Below are 25,989 nucleotides of genomic sequence, written 5' to 3'. Positions count from 1 at the left end.
GTTCTCTTTCCCTGTTCATTTTCTGAATTTATGCTGAAGGGTTCTCTTGCCCCCCGTTCTCTTTCCCATTCATTAATCTTGGTTCTCTTTCCCCATTCAAATGCTGAAGGGTTCTCTTTCCCCATTCTTAATCAGTTCTCTTTCCCCATTCATTAATGCTGAAGGGTTCTCTTTTGTTTATGCTGAAGGGTTCTCTTTCCCGTTCATTTATGCTGAAGGGTTCTCTTTCCCGTTCATTTATGCTGAAGGGTTCTCTTTCCCCGTTTGCCACTTTCTTAGAAACATCAGATCAAGAACAAATTTGTTTTGTGAGATTAGTTTAACAACTTCCCATCTATAAAACAGCCATAGAAACATGGAAGTTTCCTCCTCACCCTCAGAGCAATCATTTGAAAGACAAAGAAGTCAGGTACAGTACCCCTGACCACACTACACACCCTGGTGCAGTACAAATACACTCTATCTATGACGATCTTGGCTAGTACTGATCTCCAGCAAGACATACTCGTCCTCAATAGCGACTTATGGAAATGGGTGGTCTGGCTCGCTGACTTGGTTGATGCATGTAATTGTATCTTAAGTGAGTAGATCACAGGATTGTCTGGTCTAGGCTCAAATATTTACACACTCCCATCTTATAATGATTACACAATGCCATTTCCACTTAACAGAAGGGTACACAAAGTCCACAGTCTAGACTACCAGTTGTCCGACTTCCATTTTTGTGGAAGTCGCAGTAGCTGAGTGGGTTAGGTGGCTGACTTTGTGTGCTGGCGATTAGGTGCCGGACTCTTTGAATCTCAACCCAACAAAACTACTAGAATTTGTACTTTACCAAGAAAGTGTAATCCCAAATATAACATATGTTCCCTCCCATCTTATAGCTGGAATAGTGCTAAATATCTAAATATCTCAAGTTATCAGCCTATTTTCCGTACATCGTACCCATATACCTATTATGCGCTTTGATTTTTGTGGCTTTGGTGGTGAAAGCACTCCTTTTTCAAAATAATGGATCCTGTACTGAATTAGCCTCCATGTACTACACAAGCAGTTCAGTCATGTTGTTGTATTACCTTCTTGTAGTAGATGGAGCAGAGTCCCTTCTCCAGGTCCGGCAGCTTGGCCAGGATGTCTCTCAGCTTCACTATGGCAGACAGAGTCCCACTGCCCAGTTCCTCCACAGCTTCCTGTCTCTCTCGGATAACACTAGAGTGAGTGAGTGTGAGTTTAGTTTTACGCTGCTTTTAGCAATATTCCAGCAATATCATGGCGGGGGACACCAGAAATGGGCTTAACACATTGTGCCTACATGGGGAATCGAACCCGGGTCTTCGGCGTGACAAACGAACGCTTTAACCAACTAGGCTACCCCACCGCCCGATAACACTAGAGAGGAATGGGATAACACATAATGATATGGAAAACTACTCACTACTTGAGTAAAGAGAAATGTTCAGCCCACTTCTTATGCACTGATGATAATGAAACACATGTTGTTGTATGGGCCAGGCTTGAGCATTTAGAGGGCATCATTGTCAAATAGCAAACTTAGAACGATGACTCTAGCCCAAGACAAGTTTCTGTGATGTTAAAATAGTTTTGACAAATAAGTGTCCTTGCATTTATATGTGAGTGAGCGAGTGAGTTTAGTTTTACGCCAGATTTTAGCAATATTCCAGCAATATCACAGTAGGGGACCCAAGAAATGGGCTTCACACATTGTACCCATGTGGGGAATCGAACCCGGGTCTTTGGCGTGACAAGCGAACACTTTAACCATTAGGCTACCCCAAATCTGCATTTATATGTCAACATCCTTCAGACAAATATTTTACACATTCTGTTTTGTCACATATTGTATTGGGAGGTACGATGAGGTTTAAAGTTACAACGAATATCGTATTCATATAGCAAAATGTATTCCTCTGTGTATGCTACATTACATATTATACCAACCCTAAACCAATCAGGCCTTGCTCTAAAATGCAGAGCACAAAGCAATGTAACAAGTATAAGTGTTTATTATGATACAGTCAACGCCCTCGGCAGAACTTCTGAACCATGGGAAGATCTGCTGTATCACCGATTACTTGTTGAAACACTCTGTTGAGATTTTACCAATCACTCCAGCGGGGCAGGTAAGCTATATCAGTTGGTATATACACTACACTGAGGCAGGGGCTGATGGCTACCATTGTTACCTTACATCCATTAGTGGATTGGCAAGCCATGATCTGAGAAGCCGGCAGCCAAACTTTGTCACAGTGTGGTTGATGACCCAGAACAACGTGGCTCTCTGTCGGCCATCGGTCAGGTTCTGAAATAACTCCAGATTACGCACAGTGCTGCCACCTAGCTGCAGGAACTTGGACTTGAGGGAAAACTCGTTGAAATTACTGAAACAGAGCATAGCAACATGTCCTTTGTTACCCACTTGGTACTCAAATATATCAATGTGAAAACATCCATATTCTTGAGACACATGAGGTTTATCCAACACAGAAAGTTACTGAATCACAGAGCGTCTTTGATAGGAATTTTGAACTTTGAATAACATGAAGACATGAAACTGTTATGGATAACAACTTCTTTATTGTTTGTAACAACAGTTCAGGCCCATTTCACAGTTTTGTCCACTCGATACCGAAGTTACTGTCCATAAAAGAATCATGCCTTTAAGTCATTTTGAGGACTAGGCATTCCAAATAACTAAGTGCTCTTGGCAGCAAAATTGGGAAACAATTACTTCTTCTAAAAACCAAATTTCAGACAGAATTCTTATTTTCTTAAAGTAGGAAATAGCTTTACATTGCAATGCAGTGAAATAGAGTATAACTAAGCACTCAACTCTTCGTATTAGCCTCGTGAAATGTAAATGAACTGTAGAAGGTCATAACCAAAGTTACTGGACATTGGGACAATATTCATTGGGCAAATACCAATTCCAATATGGGACTGTACTGACTCTGGATGCAGACTTGGTGTGGATTAAGAGTGACTGAGCAATTTCAGACAAATCTCTTTCCTATTTCTAAAGGTTTTACAAGAAAAAAGCATGTACCTTCTGGAGAGATAAATGATGCTTCATAAGAAATATTTTTGTGTTCAGTGACAGTTCCACATAACACAGAGACAAAGAGACATGATGAAGGAGGAAATGCTTTACCCTGTCAGCTGTAGTGCGTTCTGTAAGTGGAAATCTTTGAGGTAGACAATAATAGCTGAAAGACAGCAAATGACAGGCTTCGGTAGGTTGACCACAGACTGAAGGCTGTTTCCTGCATAGAACAGATTAATGTCAGTAGAAGATTCAGCACACAAGTTCTTAATGAAAGCTTCTAGTAGCCTGAATACTGAAGAAAGGTCCCCCCAATAGTTATCTGCTAAACTTCCTCTTCTTCAAATAGTTTGATATACACAATAATGTATAGATATAAAAGCCACTCTGATAGAGAAGTTGTACAACTGAACATAAACTCAGTATGAGCTTAAGGTTGAATAACCTAAGTTAAATATATACATAGCCCTAGAACTCCGCGGGAGTTATAAGCTAAATAATGTATGTATAATATACATAATAATCTCTTGGGGTGAATATTAAGCCACACGAGGGACTGTCAGTTGCTGAGCCGCAGGACCAAAGGACCGAAATGGTGAATGCCAGAGACGCCCTCGTGGTGATATCTCTCTCAGATAGTGAATAAGCAAACACCATGTTAGGATTTCCAGAAGCATCCTTCCATAATTGTATTCAATGAACAGTTACCGTGAAGGCTTAGGGTGGAAGCCAATGCCCTGATTTCATGGGGATTTGATGCTGTTGGAGGGTCCAGTCCTGCTGCCTTGTAAGTGGCTGTAGAATGACAGTCCTTATCCATATAGATATGGTGGTAACGAGAGACTTCTGTCTGACTAGTAGGCGATAACGGATGAACAATCTTCTGAGCGATCTTCTAGCTTGTTTTGGAAACGACGTAAATAGATTTTGAGAGCTCGTACTGGGCATAGCGATAAGTCCAATGTATCTTGAGATCCGAGAATCGAGGATAGTGCAGGGATGTGAAATAACCTGTCTGGTTGGCCTGGTAGTTGATTTTGGCGATGAAATCCCATCTTAATCCCAGGTGCTGTGTTTTTGATTGTCATCAAACTGTATCCTCTCATAATCTAGGAGCTGAATTTCAGATATTCTGGCTGCCGTGGCTAGCGATAACAGGAAAAATTGTTTTCTGTGAGAGAGAAATTCAAAGGTTGTCGATTCCAACGTTCATAATCCCTCACTTGTGAGGTGTTGTAGCACTACATTCAGATCCCAAGCTGGGGCTGGAACTTCCGCTTTGGTCCTCCAATCGAAAGCACGTACTAAGGCCAGTAACTCTTGTGTTTTTTGTCAATTTAACACCCGCTCTCATAGAAATCACAGAACTAAAGCTGCAAGATATGTGGACAATGTCGAGCCTTTTTAAATGTTTGTTTTGCCCGTAAGTAACACAAATATTCTGCCACTTGAGGATGCGCGAGCATCCTCGCTGTAAAACCCTTGTTTGCCGCGTAATTTTCAGAAACTGTGCCACTTTGTCGCCGCATTGCCACGAAGTTGAGTATCGTAGGCAAGCCGCGACTTTTGCAGCCCTGGTAGAATATCCTCTCTTGTTTAAACACATTTTAATACAGTCCATACGTGAAGTTTGAATACTTCTGGTTTCTGTGCACCCGTTTGGTGGTGTGTGGATGTATTAACAGCTTTGAGTGCTTGGGTAGTCTCCGCTGACTGATTTCTTGTATTAGTATGGGAACCACGCTCTGGACGGCCAGTAGGGCGACCAAAATGAGTTGTAGGCTCTGTGTTTGACTGATTTTCTGTAATACTAGAGGTATTATTGCTGGGGAAGGAACGCGGCACGCACCCATTGAGGCCTTCCCATGATATGCTTAGAGCCGCCCGCTGCCCATGCTTGTGGTCTGGAACTGGTGACACGAATGTCGGTGAAGTTGATTGTTGAATCTTGTGGCGAGATAATAGATCTACTTAGCGGGCCCCTTATTTGCTTGATTATCTGTGCAAATATCTCTGTATTGAGCATCCATTCTCGGCGACGGTAGATGTGGCCGAGAGAAGCGCTCTGCTAGTATATTCCTGGCTCCGAATGTGGCATGCTTTGACATGTAGATTTAGATCTTGGATTAATCAACAACTGGAAAGGTTAAAGTCAAAAGGTTCGGCGATCTCGCTGGAGCCTTGCCTGTTCACATAGAACGCCACTGTCGAGTTGTCGGTATGTATCATTAGGTGCGCATTCTGTAGAATGTTGCTCCAATGTCTTATGGCGCTGATTACAGCTTTCATCTCTAATGAGTTTATGTGGAGCTTGTTTCTAGCTGATTCCATAACCCTGATGCCGTCCGTTGGTGAGATGAGCTCTCCAACCTTGGAGCCACGCTGGCCTACATATAGATGGGTTTTGAATTCTCGCTCTGCTAAATAAATCCTTCGCAGACATTCGATTTCTTGGTCCACCATAGTAGATGAGGTCTGAGATGTTTCCGCAGACTAGGAATGGTTGTAGGTCGCCGAGATGTGTGTTGATGAAGACCTGTAAGGGACGAACTGTAATCTGCCTCTGACTGTCAAGTCTTGGGCTGACGTTAGAAGACCTAGTAAGCTCTGCCATTGTCGTAAGCGGTAGCGGAGAGTAGGGCTGGTGGAATGATCTGTTGGATCTTGAGCCAACGGTCTTCTGGTACCACTATATCGGTTGAGATTGGTGATAAATCGAATGCCTAGGAATTGCAGATCTTGCGATGGTACTAGGTCCGACTTGAGTAAGTTTACTAACCATCGCAGCTGTGTTAGTAGCTTTATGATGTAGTTTAACTGTAGTTTGAGATGCTGTGGATCTTGATCTACTTGTATCCCGTCGTCGAGGAAGAACGACTCGCGTAGCCCCTTGACGATGTAGATAGGTGACAATCGGTTTCGTTATCCTCGTGAATAACCATGGGGCTGATGATATTCCGAATGGGAGTACTTTCCACTGGTAATGTAACCCGCCTAGTGTAAACCGTAGGTATTTCCTGGATTCGGGATGTATAGGGATGTGCAGATAGGCATCTTGTAGATCTATACTCGCCCATGTAGTCCATGGGGGCGAATCATGTGCCGTAACTGCGTAGATGTATCATCGCGGAACCTCGTGGTCTGCGTAGATAAGTCTTGTTGAAGAAGCTCATGTTGTAAATGAGTCTGTATTTCTCCTTGGAGTTTTTCTTGGGTACTAGGAAAACTGGGAGTAGAAACCTGGTTCGATGTTTCCTTGATCTATTACTTCTATGGCCTGCTTGGTTAAGAGTAATGTAACAAGCCTCTTAACTTTGGTAGTTGCTGTGCCTGTCACGTCGAACTTGTGAGGGTTGACTGTTAGCGGAGGCTTGGCATGTAGTGGGATACGAAATCCGTGTTGAAGAATGTTGGAGACATAGGTGTCTTGAAGCATTCCCCAGTTTTCCCAGTGTAGTTGGAGACGTCCACCCACTTGTGACGGTTGTACTGGAACGGCTGGGGGTGGAAGACTCCAGTCGTTCCGAACCTGTCTTTCAGCGTTTATAGTTGCGGGAACCTCTGGGTGTCCTGCCTCTTCCTGACCCTCCTCTATAGTTGCCATATGAGTACATTAGTTGTCAAAGATGGATGGGGAAGACCACGGGGCTGTATATAGTGGAGCTGTAAAGTTCTCACCCCAGTTACAGGAAGCGAGGAGGCCTTGACGACGAGCTAAGGTCAGTGCTGCTGAGACAGACGTGAGATGATCTGTTAAGAACTGCTGGTCCTTCTTTTGCATTAGTAGGGCCGAGTAAATCATTCTATCATCTTCAGAGGTCGTGTTACGAAATCTGGTGATAAGTGTCTCATTTATTGTTCTAGATCTATTTAGACCAAAGAACATACGTCCTCGCCATGGTTTCTATCTGAACCAATTTCCCATCATCAATCTTGTAGTACTTGTTCTTGGCGTCGAGATCAGCTTGTAGTTCTCATCGATGTCTTGCGCCCTTGAAGAAGGGGTCCATATTATCGTTGAGAACTTCTTGGCGTGAAAGTTTGGCAGATGTGGTGTCTGAACCTTCATGGCTTTGTGGAATGCTGTATCAGGAGTTCTGTGGTAATCGCCCGCTAATCCGGGTCGACATTGGGGTAGTGTGATAGCATCTGCATCGCCTTCTTTCATCAGGTATGTCTCGCGCCGAGTTGCCACTCTTGGAAGGTGATGAGAGATCTAGATTATTGACCATCCAATATCTTATCTCTGCATCTGAGAAAATAATTCCTCCATCATCTTCCATTCCATCATCATTAATGAGAGGTTGTTGCTCTTCTGATGTAGGACTGTGTGGCTCTATCTCTATATCGTTTGACGCTTGTGGAGATCTAGTTGTAGGCTTGTGTGCAGACCTGTAGAGGTGATCGACGATGGTGATGCACGTGGAGATCGGGCGTGGTGATCGGCCCGAAGGCGATCCGTCCTGATTGATCTACATCGATAGGGTTGATCTTCTTGGGAGACCTGTGAGGGGACGTTAGAAGCCTTAGAAGCTCTTTGTGTAGTCCCTGATGTCCTTTTTAGATGATGACGATCTGTTCGTGTCCTTCATAACGCCTCTTCGAAGCTTCCTCTGAAGTCCGGTCCTGGGAACGGTGATATGACCTTCGCCAAGGCTTCCGTGAGGTCTGATCAGATTCGTATCTGAGTATGATCAAGAAGGTGATGATCTTCCCCGCCAGCCCAGGCCTTCGCCAAGGCTGTACATCTGGGTCCTTCGTCGAGGTGGTCACCTTGACTTCGCCCAAGGCTGGCACTCGTCGTGGCTGCTCGCTGGCTGGGGGTGCCTCTGGGGTGCTGTTCACGATTTACGGAGCCTTCGGCTAAGGCCGGACCCCCTAGGATGGCTGCTTCTCCAGTCTGTAGTGGCCTTCCATCATGATCATGATCTGCTTCATTAAGATCGCCTGGGATGATCTGGGCGCATTTTAAGTAGATGGTGCCCTCTCTGCGCTGATAGCGGTGGGGCCCTCAGCGATCTCGGCCTGACATCAGTGTAGAGGCATCAGGCTGCATGGTGATCTCTGCTGAAGTCACTGTCGTTGTCACTGGTAAGCTTCTTGTAGGCGTATGTCGAGATTATGATGATTGGCTGGTCATCGTAGAGGCCCAATTCTGCTGCTGGAACGATTCTCGGCTGAGAAAGTTCTCGGCGACTTCGTGATTTCCCTTTGGAGGATGACGCTCCCTGGGGGTACGGGTTCGCGCTTGAGAAGACGTTGAGGCCCTCTTGACTTTATCTGCTGATGATGGGATGTCTGGGGAGGCCGGTCAGCTTCTTAGAATTGACGGATCAGCATCCCACGCCCCTTCTTCCGATGGGGTCTCAAGCAGAACACCAGACGGGCAAATGTACAACTTCTGTTTGATGATATAATTTTGATTGCACATGATCACATGGAAACCAGCTCTCATGACTCTAAAACATTACACTCGTAAACAAAAACAGAAACAACCCTCCAGTATCCATACACTCAGACAACAGGTGGACATATGTTCACCAATATTTTGAATGGGACATTGTTTTAAGTTGGATATGTCCTCAAAGTCATGGCTATTTTTGTTCTTGGCCTTGAGGCCTCCAACTTGAGTCCAATCAGCCCCACATGCAAAAATAATCACAACTTTCACACATAATGTGAAGCAGCCACACTCTTATTGAAGAGAGGAGCTCAGGGTTAGAAACACAAAATGCCGATATATACATGCAAACACTGAATAATATATTATTTTATAAACCCTGGCTAACCATGAATTTACTGATATCAAATATTACTTACCAGAATAGAAGTCAGAAACCGTTTCAAATGCCTGGCTGTACATAAAGTTTTCATCTCCTATGCGTTCTAGTCGTATACGATCATCGTCAGTCGAACTGAAATACAGATGATCCATTATGTTCTATAGCTACAGACAGCAAATTAAGGTAAGCTATTGCAAAAATGAAAAGTTCTACTATAAGTCAAATAAAAAAGTTACAATTTGAACAAATACAACAAATTAATCAGTCCTAATCTTGACCATCCCCTTTCTTTAACGACCAGGACCATGTTTTACAAAATATTGACTGTCGTAATTTGAAGTAAAAGTATCAAAGTTTACATCAGTCGTATGATACTTTAATGAACCGAGACCCTATTTGTCCAGACCCCATATTGATAAGGAAATGCTTCTCCTCAAATAAATCAAGTTATTGTTTCAAGGATAGTACACTGAGATGCAATGTGTTGTTACAGGGTTTCACTGTACGAAAGTCTCCATAGAAGTACTCAAATTATGACCAGGATGAAAACTTTGAAATAAGTCAGCATGTATGTATAAGTCAAACAAATCACAGATTAACAATTAACATACAAAATAATCACAGATTAACAATTCACATACAAAATAATTACATATTAGCAATAGACATACAAAATAATGGGTGAGTGTTTGAGTGAGTGAGTGGAGGTTTTACACTGCCTTAAAGCAAACGCTTTAACCATTCGGCTACCACACCACCCTGAATGAAACATGAATGAATGCAACAGGCGAGGTCGGCAGAGACACGGACTGACTTATACCTCAATGCTACAATATCACTGATGAGCTTCTCTGTCTTGTCAGTCAAGGAGTCTGGGAGCAGCATCTCTACTGGCTGTATGTGGGTTATCCTCTTCTCAAGCTCTGCTCTTGTGTCACTATCCACGAAACAGTCATACAAGACATCGCCAGTACCAGGATCCACAGCCTGAACCAGGAACATACAATATAGTTACATTGTTCAAAACTGTCACACATCACTGTCAGTGTTTCTAAATTAAGGTGGAATCACAGTGGTTTAAACATATTTATTTCCAAAAGAGGAACCGGATTGGTAAACAAGCAGTATGGTGCTTATATGAATAGTCGAATACAGATATATTATAGATATTGTTCGGAGAAAAACATGATATTAACAAACGATAAACAATAGCTGTCTGGAAATGTAACTATCATTCTAAATTAAGCTTTTAGGAACCATTAGTGTCGGAAAATACTTAATAGTAAGTGCAATTTTGTTTTTATACTACAACACAAATCTGCCTGACTGTACAATGAAAGAATGGATAGATTCACAGTGTGTGTATATCAGTTCTCCAGACTTATTGCAGAAATGTTTCTTGTTCCTTGTGATAAGCAGTGATGTTGTTCAGGCTTCTCTTTCAAAGAATGTCAGCAGAATTCATCTTACCAATAATCCCCACAAAAGAAAACCAGGACTTGATTGACCCTATATCCCTACTGAACATGGCCATAACTACTCACACAAGCTCAAGGATTTATCTAGACCTGTTTAATGGCTAACATTCAGCTCCAAGTCTGCATCAAATGATTCCAAAATTCCTAAGTTAAATAAATTCCCAATTCCTCAGAATTGAAGAAAAATAATCACATTGAAAAATCACATTTTGAACAATGTCAAGATATTGTCCCAGTTTCCTTGCCAAGAGCACTTAGTTTCTAATCCTAGATAAATCAGCTCATAAGCTAATGTTACCACAACCCCACATTGTAAGAGCAGCACCATTCTTACCAGCATCCCAACTTCTCGCTTGTTTCCTTTGCTGAGTCCTTCAGGAGAGTCATACACACACATGAGATAGTTGTTGGGCTGGACCCCAGGGGATGCAGCATCCGTGTCCCCCAACCCTGACAGAGGGTCCACATGTGAGAAGATAAGGACTTGAACACAGCCACAGTCTTACATCATTCACAGTGTCATTCAATAAGAATCATCATATTATTACTCCTCAAAGGATATTTCAAGTAATTCAGCTTTTAATTTCATAAAGTTTCAATTTTTTAAAAGATCTACTCTGCTATACCAAACTGTTTGTACATACAAATTATTATTGACAGAAATAAAACTAATTGGAGGAGCTTAATATTTGAATACATCACATGGCATAACTTTGTGGTGGTTGTTTCAATGCAATTGTCTTACACCAAATAAACCGCAGGATGTTTACAGTAGCATGTAAACATATATACCAGTAATGAAACAGAAGGTTTTGCACTCTTTTCTGACCATCTGGCCCCATTAGCAAGCAAGGGTTGCTGAAGACCAATTCAAACCCGGATCTTCACTAAACAACAAAGGATATCTTCCCCAATGAGTGTTGACTTGGTGTAGAGGGCAGACAGTTTGTGGCCAAATGGTCCCGCCTTGTTGCTGCCAGCAGCCTTCAGGGCTGCAGTCTCCGTCTGCTTCACAACACCAACCTAGGGGAGAGAAATGAGAGAAGCACTGGAATGACATATTGATGAGTTATCTCCCTTGATATTGTCAAGCATTTCTAACATTCTTCCACTTTCAAACAAATCCAGGCTTGATTCTGAAACTGGGTCATAGAGCTCACAGTGGTGTAACTCCAATAATTCATCGTATCCCCAATTAGGTTCTACAACATTTATATATTTATTAATATTAGGTCAGTTCTGTTATCTATACTTCCCATCAAAAGTTTAGACTCACTTAAAACACTCACTATATGTTATGTATATATATACAGGGGGTGGAAATAACTTTAAAATTGCTAGTGTACTCCGGTACAGTGGCACATGTAAAATCACTTGCCCTGATCATTTTTCCACTATACCGGCCGTTTTCTTGTTGATTTTTTAAATAAACAACATAATTAATATTGGGAAGTCAACTGGACATTGGTACAGTGTGATATAAAAAATTTGCTTGCCCGACAGAAAAAAACACTGGACTCGGGCGTCGGGCAATGGGTTATTTCCACCCTTGATATATGGTTACATCCAAGATTGATTTCTCCACTCACTTGGGGGAACCAACTGCAAACCTCATGCAGATGAACTGCACGAGGACCATACATGTGAACAGCTGCATTTTGTTGTAAAGTTTTCTTAAGAATTCGCCAATTCACACTGATGTTTATCATTTATTGAACTCATGACAATAATCTTTTCAACTTTACGAATTTGTTTTACAATACATCAGTTCATGTGTAAACAGTACCTTTAAACAGTATGGAATATTTTGCAAAATTTAGTTCAGAACAGTTGCCTGAAGTAAGTGGCTATATTTACACTAGTGAGTCTAAACTTTTGATGGGAAGTATATATCTGTTAAGATGTGAACAAAACAAGCAATCTCAGAGAACATCTACATTGTATCATCCGCATCATTGAAGCGTCACAAATTTAATAAAAGATTAAATTTCTGAAATTGTTTTCTATTAACTCCTGAGAGAAAGGTCCAGTTACATCTGGAATTAACCTATTTCGTACCCAAACAGCTTGTCGTGTATTGTGCATACATTACCTAAATTACTGGCTGTACTCAGGGGTATGTTTTCAGAAGTTTATTCCATCACCTTCATTCTCATACTTTTCACTGGTTTTAACAGTTGGCCTGTTTTTAGTTTCAATGAAAGCTTCCGGTCATAGGCAGACTGACTGACTGAGTTTGGTTTTACGGCGCTTTTAGCAATATTCCAGCCACATCACGGCGTGGAACACAAGAAATGGGCTTCACACATTGTACCCATGTGGGGAATCGAACACGGGTCTTCGGCGTGACGAGCCAACGCTTTAACCACTAGGCTACCCCACTGCCCCTCATAGGCAGAACATAGGCAGATACAACCTGTTCTTCAAGTGGTAATCATGCAGTTAACATACCCAGGTCTACTGGCCTTTGTTGGTATATGTTCATGTCCAACACCTACACACCTAGGTGACTCATCAATCACCACACTGAGTATTTTCTGGACACTGTACATACCTTGTATCCAGCAGACACTAGCCTGCGGACATGCACAAACAACCGATGAGTAGGAATACTGGCTGTCATGAAGTTGTGGTCAGGGTGAGCAAATATCTTCAACACCTTTGCTGCAACCTATGAGAAACAAAAACAAAACTACAACATGATAAACACACGAATACTGAGACAGTGGTAAACATCATTGGTGGACCAATCAGAAAGCAGGATACTATAAAGTCACAGTACAATACTCAAAGACAGGGGTGGAAATAACCCATTGCCTGACGTCCGAGTCCAGTGTGTTTTTTCTGTTGGGCAAGCAAATTTGTATATCACACTGTACCGGTGTCCAGTTGACTTTCCAATGTTAATTATGTTGTTTATTTAAAAAATCAACAAGAAAACGGTCGGTATAGTGGACAAATGATCAGGGCAAGTGATTTTACATGTGCCACTGTAGCGGAGTACACTAGCAAGTTTAAGTTATTTCCACACCTGAAAGACCTACCTCAGCATCATCTCCGAAGAATCTGTACTTGTAACCACACTCAACAAACAGTACTGAATCAGGATACTGTTCCTTGATCTCCATAAACTGCTGTTCAAGGGGAGTATATTTAGTCTTTGTTGTTTTGTTCACAACAGGAGATACCTTCGGTTTCCAACTGTTTTTTCCAGAGGCATATCTAGCAGAAAGGTTGGACTCCTTACCAACACTCTGAGCCTGGTCTACCTCCATGGCTTCGTCATCGCTACTGTCCAAACACACAGGGTTCTCAAAGCTGGACGTACTAGGTGGTGGGCTGTCTGAACGAGACTCACTGTTCTGAAAACTTTTACGTTTTTATTTCTGTGTATGAAGTGGATGGCTCACACTCAGCTGAGAACTCTGAAAGTCTCTTCAATGTATTTTCTGCAAGTTTCCCTAAAGGTGTCTTGGGGCTGGCTGCAGCTGTTGATGTGACTGGTTCTTCACTGTTGTTTATACCATTGCTTGTAGGACTTAGACATGTCTTTTTGGGTGGTTTGGGGTTGTTACTTTCCTTAGGAGACTGTTTTCTTTTGGACGATGATAATGATGATTTGACATTCTGAAATGGAGTTCATAGAGGATGAATTGGTTCATTCAGTTTTCAGACTATGTAGATATCATGTTCTATATTTTCCTGGTAGATTCACTCTAAACATCAGCAAAACTGCATGCACAGATTTTGAAACATTGATTTTGGTTGTATTTTCCTGTATGTGTGAGGTTGAATCTCAGCAATATTCCTGCTATCTTATGCCAGTCTGACAATAATAAAGGCTTGGCCAGAGACACCTTTGAGGTGCAATAATGCACATCCACCCAGAGTCACAATGTAACCATGTAATAATATTTTACTCTTACAAAGTCTATGGACCAAATCCCACCATTGAATTACAATGTAACTTTGCATCTGCAAATCTAAGCCATATCAGTAAAAGAACCAATTTACACGTTCTTGAAACACATATAACAGATTCACTCTTAATCAAACTAGGTTTTGTGGGTGTATCAGAAATATGATGTCAGAATCTTCTACATATTCCTTACATAAAACAGAACATGAAGTAAAAGCAATTTGATAAAAAATCCAGGGCAATTTGACCAAATTGCTGGTAGCTGGTGCAATTTGACTGGTACCTGATCATGTTATTTGATGGACAATGACCATGACAATGGACACAGACAATGATTATTGGTATTAAACATAACACAACCATAGTATGTGCATACAATAATAATTTTATAAGGGGCGAAAAATAAAAATTAATTGCAAAAGTGTGTCAATGTATGGATTTTATTAATGTGTGTCTATATTTGTGTGAAAGTACATTCACGTACATTTATCTATTTAGTCATATGTCACAGTATGTCATGTAAGTAGACAAGTGAGGCAATTAAACTGAGTGTGTAAACTGAGAAACTTGTTTTTATTACTATGAATACAGATATTCGACTGGTTCGTTTCGACCAGCATATATTCCGTTATGAAATCTGGTCCGTTATGACTGGTATCCATTTGTGTATATCCAGGCAGCTTATGCATTTGTTAGTGTTTACGGTTACCACGTGTGAATACAAAACTTCCTGTGCGTTAGACTAACATACAGACATATGATACTTATTAGAAAGTGGGGAGACTTTCATGCACCTACCTTTCCATTTCGTTTAGACTGGGTATCTTCGTCAGTTGAAAAACTGTTTCCCGACGATTTCGGATTCTTGGTCGCAAAGAACTTTGATAGCGTAACCTGTTTTGACATCTTTCAAAAAGTGTGTGTCAGCAATCCCGCTTCGACTCAGGGCGATTTTAAAAGGCTAGTGACACTGTCATTTAATTTCATTAAACTCAGTTCAAGATTTGATACACTTGGCTTTAATCAAACACACTTAATTTAAGGTAAACGCTTGATTGTATGAGTAAGCAACACAAATACATTGGTAAACTAAATCAATCGCCACTTTTACCGCCATGACAGGTAAGGGACGTAATTCACATGTCGTCGACAAACATGTATGCTGGGTCTTGCAGCTGGAATCGTGAGATCGAACCTGCTTGTTGAAAGATGAGCTCTGTGTTTTTTCCATACCTAGTGGTTCTTTAATATTTAACTTTCATTAGGCTTATAAATTAAATGGAGATTATTACGCTAGGGTGTTTCCGTATCCTAAACACCGTATATTATATGACAGAAGATATTTGCAATGGCTGATATTTTATCATATGATGTCAATGTGACTGTAAAGGGTATGGGAATATTAGTCAACATATTGCAGCAATAAGGCACTGGAATCAATGTATAGAGCTTGAAAGTAGTTTTTACTGCGTGGTCTTACGAGTAGTGTTATATGGCATTAGTGTTCATTGTGTAACAATGTTCCAAATATATGTATTTTATTGTACGTGTAGATCCCGTAAGGTGGTGTGCTATATTCAGACTTTAACTAGATTTAGACCAAAAACAAATCTGGGAAGTACTGCAGGGTGCCGGTCCCGGGGTTTATTGCATCAGAGCGTACTCTAGAAATGTGTATATGAAGTGAGCTGGCTACTGTCTGTCATCTCACATTACGTCTCGGGCTACCAGAAGACCAGCATTTTGTGTGATGACTCTATACGCTGGTAACTCAGTTTCCGGCCATCTGAACTCAGTTCCAGGGTCTCATGCAAGCTGGAAGAGTGAGTGAGTGAGTGAGTTAATATTTAATGTCACATTGGCAATATCGCAGCCATATCGTGACGAAAACAATTTTCACAATAAAAATGAAAACATTTTTAAGAGTTAAACCAGTCGACGATGGACAGTGAAAATACTAGAATATCACAGAATATAAAACTAGCATGAAAACTAAAACATTTTAATTAAAGAAGACAATACAATATAAAACACGGGCTATAGATCGCCAAAAACTGAAGGTAGATCACCATACTAGAAACCAGGGTTGTAGTCAAAAGGGCCGAAAGACAAAAGGGCCGAAAAAAAGAGTCAAAAGGGCCGAGGCTAATAGTCAAATAAGCCGAAATGAAAAGTCAAAAAGGCCGAAAAAAGGGCCGAAAATAAAATAAAATTTAATAAATTATGTAGTAAAATAGTATGAAGGAGGTCACTCAGAATAAGATTTACAACAGATGTAGCAAACGTCCCTGAAAGGCAACTGTTGCCGAGACCAATTCAACAGGAGACAGAGTGCCAGGCAAACATAACCACAGCCACACAGCAGAGGCAGGCAAAATTGTTTCAGTCCAAGTAACAGCTCAGGTGAGTAGTACTTTCTATTGATTGATTCCTAATTAGGATTAGTTAAATTGTCAATTGAACATCCTTAATTGTTAATTGGTAGATATTAACGAATTGAATTGATTCGTAATTGGATCAATCAACCTTGTTGTTATAGGTGAAGAGGACTGCAACGCAAGACCTGTTTAAGTCTGCCAGGTCAATAGCTGAGGGTGTCACCAGCGATATGGTAGATCCAATACTGCCATCCGGGAGCAGAGACAACCCTGAAAATTTGGCTCGTATCGCCAACAGGTGTAGAGTAAAACTTCGGCCAAAGAATCCGAAAGATTTGGAATTGGAATTTGAAAGTCATACGAAGATGCTGCTCGTCCTACCCCGTCCACCCCAAGTCCGATGCATTATGATGGATTTCGAAGCTGCCACATGGAAGGTATTTGATCGACTCCTCCCCGATGTCAATCTACGCGGCTGTTTTCCATCTTACACAAGCCATCTGGCGACATTGCCAGGAACACATTCATTCATTCGTATAAGCATAATATTCATATAGCCACATGTTTCAAAGTCATCTTCTGTTCCTATTCTTGTCTTGAGAGCGTCGTCACAGAAGCTGGTTGGTCTCTGTGACTACATGGAGCGACAGTGGCTTTAGTAATGTTACCATGTGGGACTTACTTTTGACTTTTGTTACTTTTGCTCGGCCCTTTTGACTGCATAGACTAGTTCCCTAGCTGGATTTACACCATCCATTCAGCCCCTGGCGATGGTAGAAATATTTGCCGAAATTTAAAATAGCAAAAATACTTCGACTAAAAAGTATGGTTGAGCGAAATTGACTTTGAAAGTTTTGGGGACTTGCGTACCCTCTCAGGAGAACAATAATTTTACGATACTTGAACCCCCTTTGAGGATACAGCCAGTAACAGTTGCTAATTTATACTACCATTTATAAAATAACATTTATCTATTTACAAAACAAATTTATCCAATAATTCTATTTCTTTAAAAAAACCCAATAATTAAATGATAATTTACATTATAAAAAAGATCCTTAATTGTTTTGAACCAAAAATATTTATCTCTTGTGATGGGAAAATCAAACAGTCGCAAGTTGGAAGAGTGTTGCTGAGAGATGAATATTACAATCAGAGTCCTAAATGCTATAATTACTGCTCTTGTATTATTACTTGGGAATTTTGTAGTGCTGCTGCTTTGTACTTTCATGGTGATACTTTGTATTGACCTGTGAACTTGGGAAGCAACAATTAGCAGAAACTAAAATTTAATAAATCACAAGATTATTTGTCAAAATGTCCGGAATAATATGTCATTGTTTTAGACTGCATAAAAACCAACAATCTCAATGGTGTTTAGTTTAGAGGAATGTGTTAGCCAACCTTCTACAGAACAAGTCTCTTTGCTCAAAAAGTCTGAACTGGTACATTTGGCCAATTATTACAAACCTGGCATCAAATCTTGCCAAGAAAATTTTGATCACATTCCCGGTTGATGACAAAATAATGGATGATTTTGATTGGCCTTGTTTGGAGAAAAATGCTGACATTTTGGCTTTATAGACATTAGAAGGGGAGAGAGAACTTCGACCTAAAGAGAATGAACTTGAGAAGAAGAGAGAGAGGTTTGGATGAAAGAATGAGAATTAGCTGATAAAGAAATAAGTTGTGGCAAACTGATTTACCAAATCATACCGCTCTAGGTTCCTCAACAGGTGATGGATCGTTTGGTGATTCAAGGCAGATTAGACTCGTTCCGCCTTTTTCTGAACGTGATGGTGAAACGTTTTTCTTGCATTTCAAAGGTGGCTAACAAATTTTAATGGCCTGAAAGTCATTAACTTTGATTCGTATTGAGGGGAAATGTTCAAGGCGTTTACTTTGCCTTATTGTTTGTAGGATTACTGATTGTCAGACTTAAGGCTGTAAGTAGTTTGAAAGTTTGCCTTAACGCCGCTTCTAGCAATATTCCAGCAACATCACGGCGGGGAATGGGCTTCACACATTGTACCCAAAAATATTTACAGTATAGATCGAGATGTCCGCTGGTGTTAAGGCAATCAGCTGATACTGTATCGCCCGTTTAACGATGTTTATCTTTGGTGGAAGTTGTCCAAAATACGTTTTCAAGATTTGCATTAACCTGCTCTGCTGTGTGTGTAACGCGCCTCGAAGGCCGTTGTTTGAAGAATCCTCCACGTCGGGAACATCAATACCTCGTGTACGTATAATGAGCTGAAATGGGTAACAGGATACACGTCATTACCTGATTACCTAAAAGTCCGAAGATCGTATGATGTGCATACATCCGGACTGCGTGCTTACTTCCAATCAAACTACTTACACGAGAGAGGCCCAACAGACAATCTACATCAATAGCGGTTAAGAATTACTGCTGATTGAGTACGATTATTGAAACACAGTGTCAAATTACACATTAGGAACGCATCCATTTCACGTATATGTACGTTTGTGACGGTATTTTCACAAGTATCTATCACCATTGTTGATAGTCAACTCTTTATTGTAGAATGAATGAAATATAGCCCAAAACAGCAAAAAAGTGATATTTCATTGCAACCACTTTCTCATATCTAAAATATCCAAATATTTTGGTGGTTAGAATTAATCACTTTAGTCACATGCTATGCAGATAATAACTTACCGCAACTGTTTCATGACATGGAGATCTAGATAATTACCGTCTGTTATATACTCTCCAAAAAGAAAATGCATAGGTGATATTGATGTCAAATATATTTCAAAATTAGTTTTAGATTGTTTTTATGCTCATTTGTGTACATGGAACGAAAAGAAAGTGTAAATCGCATCTTCGGAAATTAAATTATAATGCACGTTTGCTGTCGTCTTAACCAAATGAAAGAATATGGTAATGTCGCGACTCTGTTGTAAATCGAATCATTCCCATTGGACCTCTGGAGGCTTGGAAGTCTCAATCTGCTGTTGCACGTCACCTCAGTGCTCACCATGGTACCATCTGTCGTGTATTGGACAGATATCAACATACCAATCCTCGACGCGTACGTGAACGCAGGTGCTAGATTCACTGTCGTAGGCATTGCAAGACGAACAGGCCAGAATTCCTCAAGGTCGAACTGAAAGTCTGTTCAGTTCATGACGAGACATTGCAGAGTAGTTATGGGGGTTTATGGCGACCAAGACAGATGTTGAAGACAACGCTCACTTTATGAACATTTTACGACCTGTACATGTCAACTGACATCCGATCTTTATACTGTCAAGTTCGGTCCAGCGTGATCCAGAATTGCATGAGTTATTTCACTTTGAAGGTAGCAGAATAAATTCGTGAAAATACACCTATGCATTTAATTTTTGTGAGAGTGTATAGTACCTTTACATTCAACCAGTCCTTTCCACATGTATATATTTGACATCTATTTGATTCAACTGTCGTTTCGCGATAACATCCAATTTACCTTCAATTCCAAACCAAAAGGTTGCATGAAAGAGGTAAATCTGGCAGAGGATATGGACTAATGTGAGCACATCCAATTTTCCTTCAGTTCCAAACCAAAAAGATTGCATGGAAGAAATACATCTGGCAGAAGATATGGACTATTGAGAGCACATCCAATTTTCCTTTAATTCCAAACCAAAAGGTCGCATGAAAGAGATACATCTGGCAGAGGATATGGACTAATGCGAGCACATCCAATTTTCCTTCAGTTTCAAACCAAAAGGTCGCATGAGACATTGATCTATATGACCTACTAGAACTCGGCGTTTGGATTGTCTGTTCGGAACTTCCCTGTGAATGAATGTTTTGAGACCACCTATACAGGCAACACACTAAAACCATATGTTTACCCGTGACAGTGAAAGTTGAAAGCTATTTCGGAAATCCTCGTTGCTTATTAGCTATTTTCTCTTTGTTATATTATTGTTGCCAGACATGGAAAACCCCAACTCTCATTATTTTAATTTTCTACTTGCATTTGTCGTACGAAGAAGAGGATCGTTAGCAGGAGGATGAGTTTTTACTGTATGGTTCAAAACGCAAAGTACTTTATCAGTACATGTCCACAGTATTTCGTTTTACTGTGTACTTGAATTTCAATAGAGAAACATCTACCGATAATCTACCATCTAAATAAACCTTACTAATATCCTGTCCGGTCACTAAACTCCCACTGTACATATCTATGTACCTATCGGGTATTTATGTCGCTGTTATGAATCGATTTCGGGGATACTGCGCAATTATCCTGGATGTTGACTGGTCGACATATATAGATTCATTATATCACTAAAGACCATACATATTATAGAACCCGGTAATCACACAACAATGTAGCTCACCTGAATATGTGAATGAGTCAGTACTGGTTATATATCACGACAACGGAACCCTTGGATGCAACTGGGGTTGTATCTACCAGAGCAATCGAGCTTGTGTCCATCTGGGCCCGGCTACCAGGACTCACACCAGAAACTTCAACTCATCTAGCTCCCTTAATAAAATAGCTATGTGAGCTACCAGACTGATGATTTCCAGTTTCCCCAACATTTCTTGGTATGCAGTGTAGGGAAATTAATAACCGACAAACAGTGATACTAACGGGGGTCTTGACAGTATACAGACAGGCCAACGAATTAGGAAGAGTTTAGTAACATGCACAATGAAGTTTCAAGTATGTGGATGTAGTATTATCTTAGAAACTGACAATGACCTGCTGAATGATATCTCTGCCCTTTGACCAACCTTGAACGAATTCTCATGTTAGCAAGACCTACTCTTTCCTTAATTCTTCCTCTTTACATCTTGGTTTCATTACAGTAATTATAAACCTTACAATAACGAGCTAAAGGCTTTCCAATTTCACACTAAGTTGTGAAGTGTATTTTACCGCAAACATCAATATTAACATCATTGATACACAAATAAATATTAACATAATATATTCTATTTCGAGAACCCTAATCAAATATCCAACTTCTAATAAATGATAGTCTTTGAATCTGGTCAAATGACAGGTTTCTTTTTGAGAGGCACTTTAGAAGTTGTATAGATGAATTGCAATAAAGAAGTTGACTATCCATAGAACTTTGTTTTCCTTCAAATGACAGGTTATCAATACTTCACCAGTTATTTTTCTTGATGTGCTTCTCTTCATTAGCACACATTTCAAGACATATGGATTCCTATACATACAACGACTGTTTAATCAGATCAGGGTCATGCAACCGTCAGATAGGAGGAACATGAGGTGTGAAGGGCATTAAGAAAGCTACACTCCAATGAGCGCCACATCGGAAACTGTGTCCAATGAGGAAGAGAACCGTTTGTACAACGGGAAAGCATGAACATATTCTGAGAAGTGGACGCTGGTCTCCATTGGTTTCATCAGGTTTTGCTATTTTCAACGTTTACCAGCAGCTAATGCCGTAGATGTCGGTGCCTGTCAATGTTAGAATTGATCACGCCTGTAACTAAACCACGCCTCTCCAAACAATCACCTTAACAAGTATCAGCCTCATTAAGCGTTTGATCCAGTTGCTACTTGAAAACAATCTTAGTTTCCATACACAACTTTTGACGAGAATGTGTCTGACATTGAACAAAAGGGACCAAGGTCCAACATATTCTGTAATTTCCAAGAGGGGAAATCTCGAGTGTTTGGTCGAATGGACCAACAGCAAAGCTGGGCAAACTTTTGATGTATAATATATTCCAATCTGTGTTGTGTTTTCTTCTCCCTAACATGAATGAGAGAAATATATTTTAGATTCGCACTGACAAGAATGTGAAAAGCATGTTTTATCATATAAAAATTATAGGTCTTCCTTCTCATTTATTAGGGTGCTATATAACCTTGAATTGTTTGTTGTGTTTTTAAAGTATTTCTGATTGTAAGTAGGTGTGTATGCGAGTGAAAGTGGGCGCTTAAGTGGGCGTGGCTTGGTAGATGAATTTTTTGCACAGTTATACAAACAGACATGCATGATATTTAAATCTAAAAATGACACAGTAATACAAAATATGGAATGAGTTATAAGCAAATAAGACATGTGCCATCTGTTTAGGTTTACGGGAGGTAATAATACAATATACACGTGTACACAGCAGCAACACAACTCTTTTGATAATCATAAGATATATCTCCAATAGATGCTGAAATGATTGTATGACTGCGACTTCATCAGTCACTAGCGAATTTAGATAATACAAGGTGTTCGCGAAGAATTAACGTGCCCAACAGAGACAGCCGTCTGAAGGACACTCTGTTGTTCACCTGGAGAAACACGAGAACATATGCCCCTTGTCCAAATATGGAATTGCATCGGACATCATTTGGTCACAGATGCGTCCAGTTTCGAATGGCCTCCCCATGTGTATCATAAAAAGCTTTGAAAGCTTTGATAAAACTACCTTTGAGCAAGAGTCGTATGACGATCTTTGAATTTAAACGTTGTGTGAATTTTGCTAGAAGTCACATTACTTATATTTGGATGCCTTCAAGTTGGGAATTATCTTTGAATTGTTATGGGATATATTGTCCAAATTGTGTAGATTGATGCTCATGCTGTCGATCACTGGGTTGTCTGGTCCATACTCGATTATTTACAAACGCCGGTTTAAAACTAAACTCACTCTACCACTATGGAATGTATTGCAATGATGTAAACATATATATGAATGACTATTTCATATGTTGTGTTTCCTTTTATGTTACAGGGAAAAACTGCTCGTGTATCCTGAAAACAAACTCGGTTCATTATGTCAAACGGGTTAATGAATAAATATTCCATAAATACACCGGAGAAGATCAGGAAGAGAATTGGTCTTCAACAACAACTAATGTTTGTCTTAGGAGGCGACTAACGGATTCGGGACGTCCCCCACGAGGAGTTGTTTGATGCATGTCATCGTATCTCGAGATAGATGCACATGGTGCTAATATCTGGATTGTCTAAATCAAACTATTTACAGACAGCCCTCATAAGATGGGAATAATTAAAGAAAGTTAAAGAAAGACACAAATAAAAACAAAACAAGTTTTTCTTTTGAAGAACAATAGGACTGTTGCTTGGTGAAAGTCTCCTGACAGTGTTAGTAGTGCTTGATGTGATGTTACGGCATTATGTGATATGACTGAAAGCAACAAGATTGGCAAAGGGAAAGTATTGTAACTCAAAACAAGTCTAAAGTTGAATTCGTATATTTACTAAGCATAAAAAAACCCCGTTAGTTTGGAATTTCCCTTCGCAGAAACGGATAACTGTAAACTCATTGTATATTTTTGACAACATCTCCAACTTTACCTGAGCAAAGACTTTCCTTCCCAAACTCAGAATGGAACCCAGAAAATGGTCTCTAAAACGCAACCTGATCTCGGAGATGGTACGGTGTTCTCCATGTTTTTCATGCTGCACGTGCTGTTCACAAGGACCAGCCCTATAAAATGCACCCCCAAACCTGGTTGAAACATTCACATTACAACGTCAGCAGGATGCCACGACTCACGATAGCTCAGAGGAACCGGGCGCTAGGAAGACTTGAAGCTGACCACGCTGCACAAGCCGCTGCCAATCACTTGCAGGTCAACGTTCGGAGAATCTACAGGCTGCAGCAACGTTTCCAGGCCACCAACACCACAAATGATCACCCCCGTACTGGCAGACCAAGGGTGACCACAGGACGACAAGACCGCCATGTTGTGCGACAGCATGTACAGAATCCCTTCATGCAGGCATCCGAAACAGCACGCCAGACAGTAGGAACACAAGGAAGACCATTCAGTACTGATACAGTACGCCGATTTCTTAACAGCGGGAACCTCCATTGCCGTAGACCTTACCGTGGACCTATCCTCACCCCTCGTCATCGGCGTGAACGTCTACAGTTTGCCCTACAACACCAAATCTGGCGATACAGGCAATGGAGAACTGTTCTGTTCACAGATGAGAGTAGGTACTGCGTATCAACTGCCGATGGCAGAACAAGAATATGGCAACGACGTGGCCAGTATTCCTCAGACCAATGTATTATGGAAAGAGACTCATGGGGAGGTGCAAGCATCATGGTATGGGGTCCTGTGGTGTTCCAGAACCTTGGTCCAGGGAGAGGAGGCGGCATCACAGCGGTGCGTTACATCGACCAAGCTCCCAGACCCCACGTCATACCACATTTCGCACGTCACCGGAACAACATTTTCCAGCATGATAACGACCGGGCCCATACTGCCAGAGCTACACGGGACTTCCTACAGCAGAACGGTGTCAACGTTATGCAGTGGCCAGCCCTTAGTCCTGATTTAAACCATTGGAACATCTTTGGGATGAATTTCAAAGGAGACTGAATAATGGCAAACCAAGACCCAACACAGCCGATTTATTGCGCCAGGCCTTTCTCAGAGTGTGGTTCCAGGTGCCAATGGCCTTCATCAATCGACTGGTGCACTCCATGCATAGACGCTGTGCTGCAGTTATTGCCGCTCGTGGTGCTCACACTAGATACTGAAGTCAAGAGTCTGAATGGACTGCAAACGTTCACGTAATGTCTTGGAATTGTGCTGAGTTATTCATTGATGTGTCAAGATATTGTACACAAAAAATGTTTTTGATCCGCTTATTATCTCCATTTCTGTAATGATTTGATTACAGTGCCTATCTGATTTTGAATTCGTACTGACGTTTTTTGCTGCTGAGTATAATATGTATTCCTACTAAGGGACGTGATGATGACATATATATGTAAATAATAAACATTAGAACAAAGACTGTGGTGTACAAAACGTCCAAAAAGCCTCCAGTCCAGGGCGTGCCGTGTATGGCGAGGTCGAAGTGCGTCTTGCCAATGTCAACCTGAGACATCATTTGATCTGTGTGAGGGCATCACATTACTGACGAAACCCACTCCATGTTGTGAAAAGAGACTTCGTGGACAGTATCGGGACAGCAAAGCGACACCGTTTGTTATATCTTTTGCACGGCACATGAGTCGACGTTTTGCTTTTCAGGACGACTATGTCCGTGTCCACCGTACACAAATGCAGTGCCCACCAACAGTAACAGAACATCCATAAAATGGGACCAGATGTCCCCCTTACAAAACATGTCTGGAACCTGATGGGGAGGCGTGTGCTTCAACGTAATATGACGCAGACAACGTTGGATGAGCTGGGTCAGGCGCTGCAAGAGGAGTGGAACAGACTACCACAAATCGTCATTGTGAGACTCATATCCCGCTTCGAGTGAATGGAAATTTGACAATCGTGGGGGTATAATTCGCTCATGACAGAACCTCCCCAAAAACAACAAAAAACCCCCAAACCAGCAACATAACAAAAACAAAACAAACAAATCA

At 40.9% G+C, this 25,989-nt stretch overlaps 2 protein-coding genes across 2 annotated transcripts in view; one reads left to right on the top strand and one right to left on the bottom strand.

Annotated features, from left to right (window-relative positions):
• LOC124289436 (DNA mismatch repair protein Msh3-like) overlaps nucleotides 1-15,356 on the bottom strand; it is a 34,365-nt gene extending 19,009 nt beyond the window's left edge. The window contains exons 1-10 of the mRNA XM_046726055.1: nucleotides 15,040-15,356; nucleotides 13,367-13,949; nucleotides 12,877-12,993; nucleotides 11,228-11,345; nucleotides 10,657-10,790; nucleotides 9,665-9,831; nucleotides 8,882-8,976; nucleotides 3,170-3,281; nucleotides 2,205-2,399; nucleotides 1,077-1,209 (exon numbers count right to left, since the gene is read on the bottom strand). Coding sequence (XP_046582011.1) covers nucleotides 1,077-1,209; nucleotides 2,205-2,399; nucleotides 3,170-3,281; nucleotides 8,882-8,976; nucleotides 9,665-9,831; nucleotides 10,657-10,790; nucleotides 11,228-11,345; nucleotides 12,877-12,993; nucleotides 13,367-13,597 — 1,302 coding nt within the window. The 5' untranslated portion in view covers nucleotides 13,598-13,949; nucleotides 15,040-15,356. The remainder of the gene's footprint in view (nucleotides 1-1,076; nucleotides 1,210-2,204; nucleotides 2,400-3,169; nucleotides 3,282-8,881; nucleotides 8,977-9,664; nucleotides 9,832-10,656; nucleotides 10,791-11,227; nucleotides 11,346-12,876; nucleotides 12,994-13,366; nucleotides 13,950-15,039) is intronic.
• Nucleotides 15,357-25,778: 10,422 nt separating this feature from the next.
• Nucleotides 25,779-25,989, top strand: part of LOC124289912 (acid-sensing ion channel 1A-like) — a 30,051-nt gene continuing 29,840 nt past the window's right edge. The window contains exon 1 of the mRNA XM_046726587.1: nucleotides 25,779-25,853. Within this exon, the coding sequence (XP_046582543.1) occupies nucleotides 25,779-25,853 (75 nt within the window). The remainder of the gene's footprint in view (nucleotides 25,854-25,989) is intronic.

This window comes from Haliotis rubra, unplaced genomic scaffold (assembly GCF_003918875.1).
Source record: "Haliotis rubra isolate DU_JTF1 unplaced genomic scaffold, ASM391887v1 Scf112, whole genome shotgun sequence".
NCBI lineage: Eukaryota > Metazoa > Mollusca > Gastropoda > Lepetellida > Haliotidae > Haliotis > Haliotis rubra.
The sequence above is the reverse complement of the archived record's forward strand: the minus strand, read 5'-3'. Positions and strand labels throughout refer to the sequence as shown.